General features: G+C 32.1%; 1 protein-coding gene across 2 annotated transcripts in view; it reads left to right on the top strand.

Annotated features, from left to right (window-relative positions):
* The window catches only part of Khc-73 (Kinesin heavy chain 73), a 137,035-nt gene extending 134,027 nt beyond the window's left edge, over positions 1-3,008 (top strand). For both annotated transcript variants that reach the window (XM_088257978.1, XM_088257977.1), the window contains 3 exons: positions 536-715; positions 1,342-1,509; positions 2,786-3,008. In XM_088257978.1, coding sequence (XP_088114104.1) covers positions 536-715; positions 1,342-1,509; positions 2,786-2,871 — 434 coding nt within the window. In that variant the 3' untranslated portion in view covers positions 2,872-3,008. The remainder of the gene's footprint in view (positions 1-535; positions 716-1,341; positions 1,510-2,785) is intronic.
* The last annotated feature ends 12,997 nt before the right edge of the window (positions 3,009-16,005 follow it).

The raw sequence follows: 16,005 nt of genomic DNA, 5'->3' as shown, positions 1-16,005 counted from the left end.
TTGTAGTGTAGGATCACGTAGTTCCAGGTTATCCAACGTGTCCAAGGAACTAAAGAATCCGACATGTACAAGTCATCCAATTGTAACTCCTGACTAATGGACTCGTTGGTGCGTCTAGCTGTCCATGGAATTCGGAGCATGCGCCTCCAATACCACATTTCTAAAGCGTCAATTTTTCTCCTTTTTGCTGCTTTTATGGTCCATGTTTCAGCAGCATAGAGAAAAATGGAGTGAACCATGCTCCTGACACGCCGGTTTTCCCAGATTTTGTATAGCTTTTGGCTATGGCAATATGATGTCTGATCTCTCCTTCGCAAGTTCCTTTATGGCTAATTTGAAATGCAAGGAACTGAAACTAGTTTATTATCTCTAGACCTTGGAGTGAGTTTCCGATATCAGCTGATAACTTAAAATTCTTTAAAAAAAATTAATTAAAACATAAAAATCTTTAAATTGATTACATTGTTTTTACACTTCTGTTAAATTGGCTCGTAGCTTTCTCGAGTTTTTCTGAGTGGTGTGGTTTATTTCACAGATGAGGGATCAGACATGAGCGGGTCCCGCTCGGAGGTGTGGGACGCCGTGCCCGAGTGGCTGGTGCTCGGGGAGAGCGTGCACATCCGGCTCACCAGCAGCACGGGCGTGGTGGCCTACCTGGGCCCCGCACACTTTGCGCCCGGCACCTGGGTCGGGGTCGAGCTGGACACGCCCACAGGTCAGTGAATTCTGTATCCTTCCATTTTGTTAGAAGTTGTTTGTTTTGTTGCTATTTGTTGCAATTGTTGCTGTTCCTACCCCCCACAGCGGCTATGTTGTCGGACCATCTCTTTTGAGGTCTTCCGATGCCTCTCTTATTCTCCCGAAGTCTCCATCTTAAAGTTTTTGGGGTCTATCTTGCGGGGTCCTGTCTTGCAATATGTCCCGCCCATTGCCATTTGAGTCTTGCCACACGATCCATGATATTCTCTATTTTGGTTCTGTTCCTGATATCCTCATTTCTTATTTTATCCATCAGACTTAAACCAAGCATGGATCTTTCCATGGATCGCTGTGTGCATTTGAGCTTCCCTGCATTTCTTTTTGTCAGAGCCCTAGTCTCTAGTGCATATGTGTTCACTGGCAGTATGCAGAATTTGGACGTTTTTCTTTTTAGACAGGTCGGAATCTCTTTACTTTGTAGAATTTGTTTGACTTTGCCAAAAGCCGCCCTACTCGGTCCTATCCTTCTTGGCAACTTTGCCAAGGTATGGTTTTCCTTGCCCAGTTTGAACTTCTGTCCAAGATATACATAAGGAAGAAAGAATTGTTAGCAGTATGTAACTGTTCTAATAAATTTCCCAGGCAAGAACGACGGAACCGTCCAGGGAGAGCGCTACTTCACGTGTAAAGCGCGGCACGGGCTGTTTGTGCGGCCCGACAAGCTGGCGCAGGACCGGCGCGGCCGCGCGCTCCGCCAGCACAAGTCTCCCAACCCAGAACCCACCGGCATGCGCAGGGCCACCAGCCGAGGTCAGCTTATTAAGAATTTAAAAAAAAAATAATTTAATATTCTGTCATCCTGTCGGTTGGAGTACTAGTCGATAGCTTACTTCTCTATTAGTATTTTTTTGGATCTAAATAATAAATAAACAAAAAATTCCAATAAAACGTTTGTAAGTAAATACTTTATGATAAAAGAAATACATATCGTTCACTCCTCACTTAAAAACGTCATAAATCAAAAAACTTGATTTTTCAGGAGAATGTTTTTAAAGTTTAAAAATATAATACAATGTATTAAAAATAAATATCAAGCCACTTATTGAACTTTTTACTGTGCAACAGATCTTTTCAGGTAAAACCTGAATGTTTTTTCTCCATTTGAAAAATATTTAGTAAATTTAAAAAAATAATTAAACAATACTTTTTCTTCAAAATGCAAAAACATCACTTTGTGCCCTGTAGCAGGTAAATATTAAGTTAAAAATATGCCTCTTTTGCTGGGATATAGTAGATTATCTGGGCATTCCGAAAACATGCACAACTGAAAATTGACAATTTTTGATTTATGACGTTCTTGAAAGGAGTGAGCGATATGTCAAGGGATTTTTTTACCACGTAGCGCGGTGAAATGGAGTTCTGGCACCTTTTTCACGGTTAATTTTTTATAAATTTTCACAATTAATTAGACGAAGCAATGTTTGTGCTTACATAATTACAATCTTTATTTATATAATTCGTCAAAATGATAAAATATGGTATTGTAATGAATATTTAAATGATATTTAATAAAAAATAATAGTAAAAAGCTTGACATGAAGTGAGTTCTGATACCTTTTTTGTTAAAAAAAAAACCCTGCATATGTCTAAAAATACATACAATATTGCGATACCTTTTGATATTTTTATTGCATTTTGTTATTTTATCTATTATAAAATAACAACTGTATACTTTTTCTCCATATATTTTATTTAATCAGTAACCAGGTTTCGTCGTTACCGACATCATCAGTCGTCGGCTAGTCGGACTGGACTTGTCGGTAACGAGAAAACCTGGTCACTAGTCAAATAAAATATATGTGGATAAAACTATAAAGATAGTTATTTTATTATACAAAATGCAGTTCCACCAAGAAATGTCAGTACAAAACATTTTTTTTCAGTTTATTTTACCAAAATGTAAATTTAATAAGGTATTTTAAATGAAATAGTTTGTTGTAGTTTCTCTCGTCATACTGAAAAATTTATTTATTAACTTTTGTAAGATTTGAAATGAGGATTAATGATTTTTGATTAATGTTCACAGGAGAAGGGCTGTCCACACTTCACAGGTCTCGAAGTCGGGGCGAGTGTATCAATGCAGTGGGCACACCGCGTCCCAGGAATAAGTAGACATTTACTGAGAGAACACATTCATTATTACCAGTCATCGCATTCTCCACGCTGACAACACTTGACATTCCATTGTATATTATTTAGCGGTACATATGTATATCAGCGGGTGGAGTTGCCGGAACAGTATATGTTTGTGGAATGATAACGGAAAGCAATAATACTTTGTGTACTAAATCGGGTTGTAAGCTTCAAGTATATGTGTATGAGTTTTATTTAATTGACGATGCCCTACTTTACGTTCGTCTAAAATTTTTATTGTTGTTGTTGTGAGTGTTTTAAGCAATTTTTTTATTTGTTAGTATAACTTCAACGAACTGTTTTTAATATTTATTTGAATTAGATTTGTCTAATTTGTCTATTTTTTTCTTTCTTAAAAAACATTATTTTTGCTTGCACCTTTTACATTCCACTATATTTTAAAATATATTTTCATGGAATTTTCTTTTCGTCATCTGGAAAATAGACAATTTCTCCTTACAAATGTATCAGTGCATAATATCAGAATTATAAGCAATTGTTTTTATACTATAAATATTTATATTATTTGTATTGTATATACAATTATTTATGTCTTTTACTTTTATCTTTATGTTTTTGAGTTTTTATATTGCATATTTTTATCTGAAAATCCCTTATATATTTAAAAGGTGATTTTAGAAATATTTTTGTTGCTTATGTCTGTGATTTTGTCTCGCTTATTTTTAAGTATTTACTATGTTAGGTATGTGAGAAGTAATATTCTAATTATTACGTGTAAATGGTTTTACTTAATTTATATTAAATTTTAAAAGACGTATATCAAAATATTAAAGCAATACTATGTAGGTTTACGAATAACTTCTTGCCGTAGAATTGCAAATGGAAATGTAAAAAAAGTGTAAAGAAAACTATCTAATCGATTTGCTAAAGTATTATATTATTCAGAATGTATTTTGTAAATTAGTTTTTGGTGCTTCTACGATATTTGTTAATGTTTTAGTGACGGGATGACACATATGGCCAAAGCAACAATGGACCACATATATCCACACGAATCTGCCCACCTTTTCCATTAGATACCTAATGTATATGAGCAAGTTGCGCACAGTCAAGATAATTGTGATAGAAAACTCCAAATGGTTTATGATCTACCATGGCAATGTAATGTTAAGCTATAAAACTATTCTATTTTTATCAATAAATTGCTTCAAACGGACTGCTTTATGTGCAAATGTGAAATCATGGCAAGTCACCTTACTTTCGGAGCCACACATAATAGCTACATCGGTGACTTGTCCAGGGAATAAATATTAAATCTAAACATACATATAGTATTTCTAAGTTTTGCCACATTCGAGATATGTATTTACACTTTTTATACAAGTATTCTATTTGGATGATTTACCTGACTGAGCTAATGAAATAATATCTTTGTGTAAGTGTCTGCTGTTTACCAAACAGCCTAGTTCTAAAACTTTATTCTGCGGAACATTGTCCTTTAGTCCTAAACAATGTATTTGTTAAATAAGTCCATTCAACCCTTCGTCCTTACAATCATCTGTATTATTCTAAGGTAACGGGAGTTAATGTTAATAATATTATCGAGTATACACCGCAATCCCTTTGTGAGTGAGATCATATTTATATTATGAATATTTCATAATTTTTGTCATCCAAAATGAAAGTCGGGTTTCAACGTGAACTAGTATATTTGAATAGGTATTGAATTCCCATCTGAATATTTTTCCATCCAGTCTTACAATAATTTTTCATTCATGTGTAGAACTAATTTTACAATGTTTGAGTGGTTAAACACCAAATTTAGAAGTATATCTATATACGGAGCTAATTAAATAATAAATTATACCGTAATATTATTCCATATTTTGTCTATAGTAGTTACCTTTGGTACCTCACGCTTACATTTATTCAGTGCACTCTCGTGAGTAAGTATTCATTATGTCTGTAAGATAATTACTTCTCTAGTTGAATGCTTCTATCCGGTAATTTGCGGCCGAGTCGTCATCTTAGTATCGCTAATAGTGTACTCAATTCGGGTCTTCGTTTCTTTCTCTTCTCGTAGTGGTACATACCACCCTCTTTATCAAGAGACTAGTTTCTCCAAGATGTTCAGTGTTGCCAAAACCAACAAAACTAATGATGCTTTTCCTCTAAAACTGCGATAATATTCCACTTTATTATTTTTTTATTGTACCTATTGTACTCGGGATACATTGAATGCAACTAAATAATTTATTCTAAATTGAGATATACCATTTTCTTCATTAGGAAGGCAGCATAGCATTCCATTGGAAATTTATGTATGTATTAAAGCCAGTGAGATTTTCAATGTTCTCTTGTAGGAAATTACTCCATTATGTGTAATGACCTCTGTGGCTAGTTAAAATTATCCATCTAATCGTATTACAAGGTTCAGTCATAGTGAAAAGATAACCAATACACCAAAATGTTTTTAATTAAAAAAAAATTATAAAAGAACATATAACATATGTATTATTATATGAACATAACTGTTTCATTTCACTACAAGGGGGCAGCAAACTCAATTCGCTCCAATATTTCTTAGGCAGTGATGTGAATAGCTAGTCTAAATGTTTTAAAACACTTTTAAAGTTTTAGTAATACATTATTATTTTGTTTTTAGTATAACAGTTGTGAAAATGATAGCAATACAAAGATGTTTCGATTCAGAGAATGAACATTTTAAAAGAGAAATATCAATACTGTTTCCTGAATGGAGAACATTTATTGGCGTTAAAAAAACAACTTTTTTTACAATGATTTCGTAAGTAAACAAGAAATGTGTTTCCTAACCGGGAATATTAAAAGAAAACTTATTTTCTATTTTAATTTACATAATCGGGTTCATCTATAATTCTGGTTTAGGTATAAATACATTTGAGTATCTGCTGGAATGTTTTTTTATTGCTGTCATGTAAAATGTATATATTTGGGTCACTAATAGAAAAGCTTGCCGTGTAATATTGGTAGTGAAATATATTTGATGTATTAATTAAAAATAATTAATTTTTAGGGAAGTGATTATGACATTAATAATGTTGTAGATTTATATTGGCTCATAGAAATCTGTCATAATAGAATTTGGTTGTGCGAGATTATACAAGTTTACTTTTATTAGTAATTATATATCGGACAAGCGAACATCGATGTCAGTTGTCACAAATAAAAATTATATCAGATTGATTGAATGAAACAAGTATTTCGCTATTAGCGTAGTTTTAAATAAAATTATCAGGTACATTTAAACTTGCCCATTTAATTTGAAGAGATTTAGAATCCTTCGTTTATTATAAAAAATATATATATACTGTCACCTGAGTGTATGTTTGACGCATGGATCATTTAGATGAAAATGCAAGTTTTTTATTTCTATTTTGGTTTTTATTAAGTGTTTTACACTACTTTTAATAAAAATATTTTCTTAAAGGCAGAGTTAATAATGTTCATAATTAAAAATTTCAGTTTTAACATGTGCAAAAAAAAAACATTGTTTTTGAAAATTGCCCATGAATGAATTTTTAAACAAAAATTTCAGAGATATTTCTTTATAGCCTGAAGTATTTTTTTTTAAGGTTCTGTATCTGTTTTCTGTATATTCGGGACCACACATTATTTCCTTTGGGTTAATAATATCCTTCTAGTTGCATCTATGGGCAAAATCTTAAAGTAATACTGCTCTGATCTTTTTTACATTCAAAGTATGACGCAAATACTCGTACAATTATTTCGTAAATGATCTACATGTTAAACAAACACTCAGATGACGAAACATCAAATCAGTTCTCTCTCTGAAACACCTTACTTTAATTTACTTCACTGTGTGATTTCAAGTAATGTTTAATTTAGGAATAGTAAACCTTACTGGGTGGTGATCCAGAGGGGTTAAAAACATACTGCTTAAAAATAAAGTTGAAATAGTGAAATAAGTACCTTCATTACTTACGATTTGTAGGTGTCAGAGAGTAAGTTTTATTTCTTTATAGAAAACCATCACTACTTAGAGATTAATAATTTTTATAGCTTTATTAAATTATTAGGAGTAATTGTATTGGAAGGACCTACCTTCATATTGCCTGAGCAGTTTGTATTTTATTTGAACGTAGATATCACGAAGTATTCTTCACGATGCAACTACCGTCAATATTTTATATTTTAGCATTTTGAATTCACTCATGTCCCGACAGCTATTCGTTCTATGTTAGACAATTCTTGTAAATAATATAGCCGTAAGGGAAATCAATTTTAATATTACGTTTGACATGTAGAGAATTCAAATTTTATTATGCTTATTCATAATGAATGGATTCGTACATTTTTATTTTATTTTTACATTTTTGGTAATTTTAATGATCGTCTCTAAATGCTCCCAACTTTGTAATATTTTTAAAATACATTTTAATATTATTTAATACTTCAAATATTTTTTAAACACCTGCACAGCTTGCGGTAGATAACATTTTTATCACAAATTTGAGTCAATACGATTTGAATAAATACCTCAACTGATCACAGAAGTGAGTGTGTAAGGAAATTTACAATGTAATTTCTCCGGCCAGTTATAAACACTATTTATGATAACTCTCTCCTTATCATTCATCATTCACTTTGTGTAATACCACTTAAAAAGATGAATGATAAGGAAAGTGTTATATTACCATACCACAAAGTTAACAATGCTTTTAATATATGGAATATACTATTTATGATGTATGTATACACCTTCTACAATCTCAGTCCAGTAAATTTCTTATTATTAACAAATAAAACATCCTAATATCTCACTAATTTACATACATCTTGGGGAGCATTCTAGTTTTCTGAATATATTTTTCCCTCCCATGGCAGGCCATGTGGAGGATATGTTTTCTTTTGTTAACATTTTAATATTTCTAACAATTGACCTGTTTTATTTTTAAGTTTGAATCGACTTGTGTATATTATGTTAATAATTATTTTGCATTTTTATGAATGTATGTAAATTACGCAGCAAATTAAATAAAAAAACTTTCAATGTATAGTACAACTGTGTTTCCTTCAATTACCCATGAAATTGCCTTTTTTTTATTCTTTACATATTAAAAAAGTAAAAACTTTACGTAAAACCAAATAGTAGTGGTTCACCTACATACTATACTATTGGTTTGGCTAGCATGCATGAGGGAGGGGGGTGACCCAGAATACACAGCTGAAGCGCAGTACTGATCATGATTGGATTTTAACCCACGACTGCCCCTAGGGTCCATATGGGCCAGAAATTTTGGACTTCTTTACCGCCCAGGGTTTTTTTTTTCTAATTTCCATTTTTTCGTTAACAAAAAAAAACAAATTATGAATAACGGAATAAATGTAAACTGGTATAAAGCAGTATTATCAGTGTTGCCAGCCCAAAAAAAAAAATAAACGGTAGTCGAGCAACAATCAATTATATAATACTTTACATTTGGGAAAGGAGTTTACAATTTTTTTTTTCCAATATACATTCTAAAAAAATCGGAAGTGAGGAGTCGGCCGGTGATTGAATTCTGTGTTTGCGTTGTATCCCCTTGAGCAAAAAATTCAATAACGTCAAATGTTCGCCACCGTAGTGTAATGGTCAGCACGCTTGGCTACCGTTCTGGACGTCCCGGGTTCGATTCCCAGGGGGGGTCAAATAAATATAAGTGATTTTTTCACTGTTTTATTTATTCAATATTACCCTGGACTGGTACCTGAAGCGGAGGGTTAATCACCTTTTCTTCATGTGTAAACGATCAAGATAACACTGCGTTTATATGACGCAGTGCCCTATGCACCATTAGGGTGCGGATAAGGGTAGGAAGATATTTTTTGGTAAGGCAGTAAATAAAAAGTTGGAGTACGTTATTAATTGTTTGTGTGTTGTAAAATATGATTAAATTATAAATTACTTACAAATGTTACCTACAAATGTTACCTGAGTTGAAAGAAAATTAAGTTGCGATTTTTCGTATATTGGGCCTTAAAATTATATTAAAACCTAGTCCGTTCCCAAAGTGAAGTTATTTTTCGCGTCATTCCGAGTGTTTAACATTGCATATTCAATGCGAATCGTTCTCAGTAAATCATAGACCAATCTCCCGCTTCCCACATTGGTCCTTCCCCGTTCCAGGCTCCGCGACGGACCGCGGTATCGCCATTTCTGTCCTGGTCGCGTGAGCCGAGGGGAGATCCGAACATCTCGTGAACAGTGAATAATGCAGCCCGGGCTTGGTTTCCGCCTACGCACCGGGATCTAGCTTGAAGCCGACAGTGGTTCTAGAACCGCGAGGGAGACCATGCTGCACGCCCGAAACATTTTTCACGATCCGTTAAAATATTTAGAATATAGAACTAATTTTCATTAAGTACCTATCAGGTATTCTGTCTTATTTATCGTAAAGCTATGATAAAACAAACGACAAAAAATATTTAAGCCGGGACAATCGATAGTCCCCAACATAATTTTTTTTAAGCTCAGGTAATCCTGGTACCTGAAGCGGAGGGCTGATCACCTTTCCTTCATGTGTTAACGATCAAGATAACATTGCGTTTATATGATGCTGTGCCCTACGCATCATTGGGGTGCGGATAAGGGTTTGAAAAAAAACCCCTGAGATAGTGTTTTACGAAAATGGCGCTTTATAAATTATCCAAAATATCATTATAACATTGCATTTTTTTTGTATTGAAATAATAAGTTTTTATTCGAAATACATATATGGCTTTGAAAATAAAAGTTATTGAAAGTTAAGGGGTTTAAAAAAATTATATAAATGATTTATTCGCCAAATTCCAACACATCGCTCACTCCTTTCAACAACGTCATATGTCAAAATTCGTCAATTTTCAGTTGTGCGTGTTTTCGGAATGCCTAGAAAATGTACTAAATCCCAGCAAAAGCGGCATATTTTTAACTTAATATTTACCCGCTACGGGGCAGAAAGTGTTTTTTTTTGTTTGGAAGAAAAGGTATTGTTAATTATTTTTTTAAATATACTAAATATTTTTCAAATGGAGAAAAAACATTCAGGTTTTACCTAAAAAGATCTGTTGCATAGTAAAAAAGTTCAAAAAGTGGCTTGATATTTATTTTTAATACATTTTATTTTATTTTTAAACATTTATAACGATCTCCTGGAAAATCAAGTTTTTTGAAATATGACGTTGTTGAAAGGAGTGAGCGACATATTAAAAAAAATTGCGCGATCAGCATGTGCAGCTTCTCGCACAGCCGGTAGTGTACTGACTTTGTATATTTGAGAGTACACGCTTAAGGCTCCCAACATTTCCCTCTAAACTAGAGGAAATGTGGCTCATCGTTAACCGTTACTTTTTCGATTACCCATATTACATATTTCGTTCCAGATTTTTTTTACGTCAAGTATATTAGGAGATAGAAATACACAACCAATTAGTGCATTGACTGGCGTGACTGGATCTCCCAACTCTACTCTAAACCACTAATAATAAATTAAAAATGCAATTCCATCACGAAGTGTCAGTGGATAATATAAATCTATGCAAAAGAGTGCTCTAGGTGGAATTTCCAATGTAATAAGTTTTACACAATTATGCTGTTTTCATTTTTAAATTTAGTAAAATAACACACCTTGGTTTAAAGGGGAATTGTACCAATTAATAGTCGCCTAGAGGTAGTACAAAAATATTGTTAAAAAGTCAATGTTTTGGTAATCAAAAACTCGAAAACTAAAAGTAAGACCCCCGGAGGCGTTCAATAAATTTGTCGAGGTTTACGTTACTGAAGACCATTGATGGGCATCAGCGATGTTTTATTGGATGTCAATAATTTCCACAATTATACTGATAGTCTCGGGGCATTTTAACCTAATAACACGACGCCATATTCCTGTTTCGTTATATGCTTCATCAAGTCGGCGGTGATTTTCTGTGCAGAATTATGTAGGAGCACACACGTTCTATGGTAATTTATGTATCTTTTATTCCTTGAGTACCAAGTCAATAGTTATAGTAAGTATACTATAACTATTGACTTGGTACTCTCGATGTCGTGTCGGTTTAGTGAGGCAGACTTAGCGTCAATTAATGTAGGAAACAGAAACAATAATTTAAATATTTAATTGATAAGTCTATCTACCATGTAACTTCCCACATCAATTTTCGTTATCATTATTTTCGAATGATTTATCATTATAGCAGGTTACTTATGCAAAAAATAGTTGGACTGATTTGAGTCTAATTGGGTTCAAATCAATTGAAATTGCAATTTCAATAAGACAATTTAAGCAGGTACTATATAAGAGGTCTCGCTAGGAATCCGATTCCATAGAGTTACGTTAATTAAAGTAAATATATTAATTCGAAGGTAATAATTAGTTAAAGTTTCCGTGAACAATATTTATCTTAATTTACTAAATATATAAACTTGCAATATAATTTTGCAGGAGAGCAAAAAAATAATATTTTTACTCCTTTTTATCTATATTTTGTGGTGCTGAGAAAATTTAATCGAAATATAAAGAATCTTTTGTGAAGCGTTTAAAAGAATTAAAATTCCATATAAAACATATTAAGCTGATGCTCATCCCCTGCATCTAACCCTCATATATATAAATTAATCATTTATGACTGTCTCTCAGAAATCGTGTACATATTTATAATTTCGATCTAGCGTATCTTTTCAAGATGGTGATTTGTTATGTTTAACGTGATTTTCAAAACGATTTAATCGCAATACTCACGTATTGTATATAATATCTATGGCCTAAGTGCTTCAAAATATAATAAAGTGTTCTCTATTCCATAGTTTATGGTCTGTCACATTATCGTTTGATGATCCATTTATTAATATTCATCTGCGTTTTTCGGTTCTTGAGCAATATTAAATGAAAAGAATTATATGATGCAAAAATAAGTTTAAGGAAAGATAAGTTTCGTTTGGGGTTAATTTAGATATTTTCGTTATGTACAAAATCAATCGTTCAGTACCATCAAAAAACTTGTTGATTTTTAGAGTATATATTCTCTATTATTAATAAGTCTAGTGGTTTTTGAACATGTCAATATAATTTAAAAAAAGTGACAATACCTTTTGATGTAAATTAAAATCATAGGAATTAAACAGTCATTCACGTTTTTGCTTTATAAAATTAGCTGAAAACATAAATAAAAAATGATAAAATTGGAATATTTACCCTTCTATATGTTTAATATGTATGTAGGTATCCGTGACAAGAAAATGGTTGTCATTATGCAAAGGTGTTTTATTTCAATTTGTTTATTTCTAGTATTGGCAAAGCCAATTTCCCCCCGACAGTGTTAAAAGCCCACTGCGTTCTAGAGCAGTCTTCCTCTCCCCTCCCCCCTCCTATTCCTCTCGTGCTCAGAGGCGCCTCGGCGCCCACGCCGCGCCGCGCCGCCCCTGGCGACCTTTCCCGATCGCGATAAACCAATCGCTGCTTTCAATACAACGTGTAAACAGATCCGGCGTTAGGCATAAATCAACTTGATCCATGCGGCGGAGTCTTATTTACGACGCGGCAAAGGCACAGCAAATTGCCAGGCGTTGAAAGAACAAAAGGATTGATAGCGGGTGCCTAAGAAGGAAAACATGCAAGATTATGAACTTCAGAATTGATCACCCTGAATTCATATAATAATTGACTATCAAGCTAATATCTTGATCTAATTTCCGGGTTTCAACTGTATATGGGATTTCTGTCTTCTTCACCATCCTTTTTATTATTTACTATCAATACATTGCAGGAGATTGGCTCCTCTTAAAGGGCATCCACTGAGTTTAAGAGTTTATATGATTCGTACATATTTTGTTACTAGGTTATGGGTTCTGCCACTTGTCTGATGTCATATACCTGACCGATTTATTCGCAGTCTTCTCATCTGTCAAATTGTTGACACGATGAGCTGACGTATGCACTATTAGAGGCAGGAGGTGCCGGAATGATCTATTTTTAAGATGACTGATTACCCTGATTAATTTTTTTTTATTATCGATTAAAAACATAATTCCAATGCAATGTCCTACTCGCTATTGAGTCGTTAGTCAGAAGGAGTTAGGTACAATTATATTTTTATCATAATGTATTATATAACTGTTTTGTATATCTGGTTATAATCAATTTAAAGAAAATAAGTTCAGTCGACTCACATCATCCGACGACGCAAAGATTACTTATCGATAAATCTCTTATGGGCGGTCCGGCACTATCTACAGCGGCAACAAGATAAAATACCGTCTTACGAATGTAGAAAATGGAGACAATACATGCAAATCGGATAAATAGCTAAGCAGCGATGAACTCCGAGATATGAACGAGTCTGGTGTGAAGTCATACATCGGTAATATTATTTATGTAGGTAGGTATATGGTACGTAACTTGTTATGCCACCCTTCCGGCATTTATTAAACTTTTGTTGAATATTTTTCGCAGATTTTATAAACTTTATTAAATTAATAAGGGTAGTTAATTATAACCTAACTATGAGTATTTCAATGTTTTAGAATTAGTACATAAACCCTGAGGATGACAAAGTTCTTGTCGAAACCGGTTGGAAAAAGTGTACCAATAAAAAGTGATTAAAACTAAGTTGTTTTATTTTATAAAATTTATTAAACTATTCGTTACACCATGGATGTACAAACCAATATATAAAAAACAACAACATTTACATGATATTAAATATTAAAATATAAAACACCCCCATACATTTTACTTCGTTAGACTATTCATTAGACTATTCGTTATACCATGGATGTATAAACCAATATATAAAAAACAACATTTACATGATATTAAATATTAAAATATAAAACACCCCCATACATTTTACTTCGTTACACTATTCATTAGACTATTCGTTATAGTTATTCGTGTCCGCCTCCGTAGTGTAATGGTCAGCACGGTCGGCTACCGTTCTGGAGGTCCCGGGCTCGAATCCCAGGGGGGTCAAATAAATATTAGTGATTTTTTCACTGTAATATTTATTCAATATTACCCTGGACTGGTACCTGAAGCGGAGGGCTGATCACCTTTCCTTCATGTGTAAACGATCAAGATAACACTGCATTTATATGATGCAGTGCCCTATGCACCATTGGGTGCGGATAAGGGTTTTATTATTATTATATTGTTCGTTATACCATGGATGTACAAACTATGATTAAAAAAACGACATTTATAAAATATTAAAGATTTAACTTTAAAATACATCCCTACATTTTTACTCTAGATTTATATTTTTAAGCATACATTTTACTCTTGGCGTAAGTGTAATATAAATTCGGGTTTTGGTTCCGTGGTTAGTGTTGAAGATTTTTAAGTTTCTGGGTTAGATTCCACTCTATCATAACTTTATTCCAATTTTTTTTTTCAATCTTCACGGGGTATTAAAAAAAATGTGATCTTTGAAAAAATAGAGACATAAAATAATGAAAATTCAAAAATATGAAAGTTGTATAATAAGCTAATTATATTAAATATTTCTCAGATATATTTGCATGCTCCACCAACTTTATTCTTTTTTTTTATTCATTTAATATATTTACATTTTTATTTATAACATAATACATTTGAATTATTTATACATATGGAGAACTTTTATATTTCGATTCGCTGTGCCTCTCCATAAAAGAGACTGTGTTCTTGTGCTTAGAGAGGGACTTACACTCGTGGTTTAATGTAATAATAAAAGATATAATAGTTTTTTTGTATATTTTTTCAAGATTTAAATGTATAGAGCTTTAATTTTTTTCTTAGGTATTTTTATATCCTCAATTTTTTTATTTCTTTAGGGAGTTTATTGAAATGTTTGATTGCCAAATATTTGAAGTTTTGCTGAAATTGCTTGGTGTTGCATTTCGGAGTAGAAAAATCGTTAGAGAATCTCGATGATAATTTTTTTGTTAAATTTAAATAATTGTCACCCTTTAGTATTTGAAAAATTGCGTTTTTTTTATAAATGGATTCTATATTTGGGACTTTTTATATTATTTTTTTAATAATAATTTTGTTGGATATATGTTTTTTTTTCAAAATACCTTTTTTTTTGGTTTTCTGTACTATTTTCACAGAGTTCAGTATGTTGTTGTATGAGCCTCCCCATGCAACAATGCCATACTGAAGTAGTGAGTGTACGATAGCATAGTAAACTCTTTTTAGGTTGTCGATGGTTAGTATGTTTCGAATTCTAATAAATATATATATGCATTTTCTTATTCGTTTTACTAGTTCATTAATGTGAATATGCCTAGCTAGCCTTCGTCACCTTTTCCTCTCATTCATTATACTCGCAATAACATTTGAATTTTTTTTTTCATTTATAAAAACAAAGATAAAACGACTTTTAAATATACGATAAATAATTTTCATAAAAAAAGGATTGGAACTTTTTAAACGTAAAGCTGAAAACATAAATTCTATGGTAAAAATAAAACACTAAGGTGTTTAATTGCACTTTATTATACGGATTATTTACCTATGAGTGGTCGGTAATAATATGAGGTTTTTATATTAATACATTATGGCAAGAAAATCATAAATTATTTGAAGGTGTTTGAAGATTTCAATTTTATATGAAATTTTATAAATTATCGGCGTCATGACGCATCAGTTATAATTAGTCCAAACGAGTTTAATAAATATAAACGTATATCCATTGTATTCAATAACTTGTGAAAAATTTATAGACCTGTCTTTTCTTACATAACAACTAAATAATATTATAATTGAACAGGATACGATCTCGTGTGTTTTTGAAGTGATAACTATAAATTTAAAAGAAATACAACTTTTAAACATGGCCATTTTACTTTTAAGGGGTGATAATAAATCTAATAGCATGAAATCATTTTTAATTAATTTAGGATTAATTCAATGTTCGAAATAATTCAATAATGAAGTTATTCTTTCTGTAACTTGCCATATTTATTTTATTTATGCTTTTTTATTTAGGCCATTACAACGTTTTTTTATAGAAATTTCTTTGAGATGTTAGAAAAAAGATGTATTTGAAAAAATTATTTAAAAAAATTATTACCCCTCTTAAAAGTATGATGTCATAATATAAATATCAATGAGTTTTAAATGATTTCCTGTATTTGAAATGCTTATAATT

The sequence above is a fragment of the Brachycentrus maculatus genome, unplaced genomic scaffold, assembly GCF_059751285.1.
Source record: "Brachycentrus maculatus isolate JH-2025_06_01 unplaced genomic scaffold, ASM5975128v1 h1tg000089l, whole genome shotgun sequence".
NCBI classification, from domain to species: Eukaryota; Metazoa; Arthropoda; class Insecta; order Trichoptera; family Brachycentridae; genus Brachycentrus; species Brachycentrus maculatus.
Note: the sequence above shows the minus strand (reverse complement) of the source record. Positions and strands in the feature narration are given on the sequence as shown.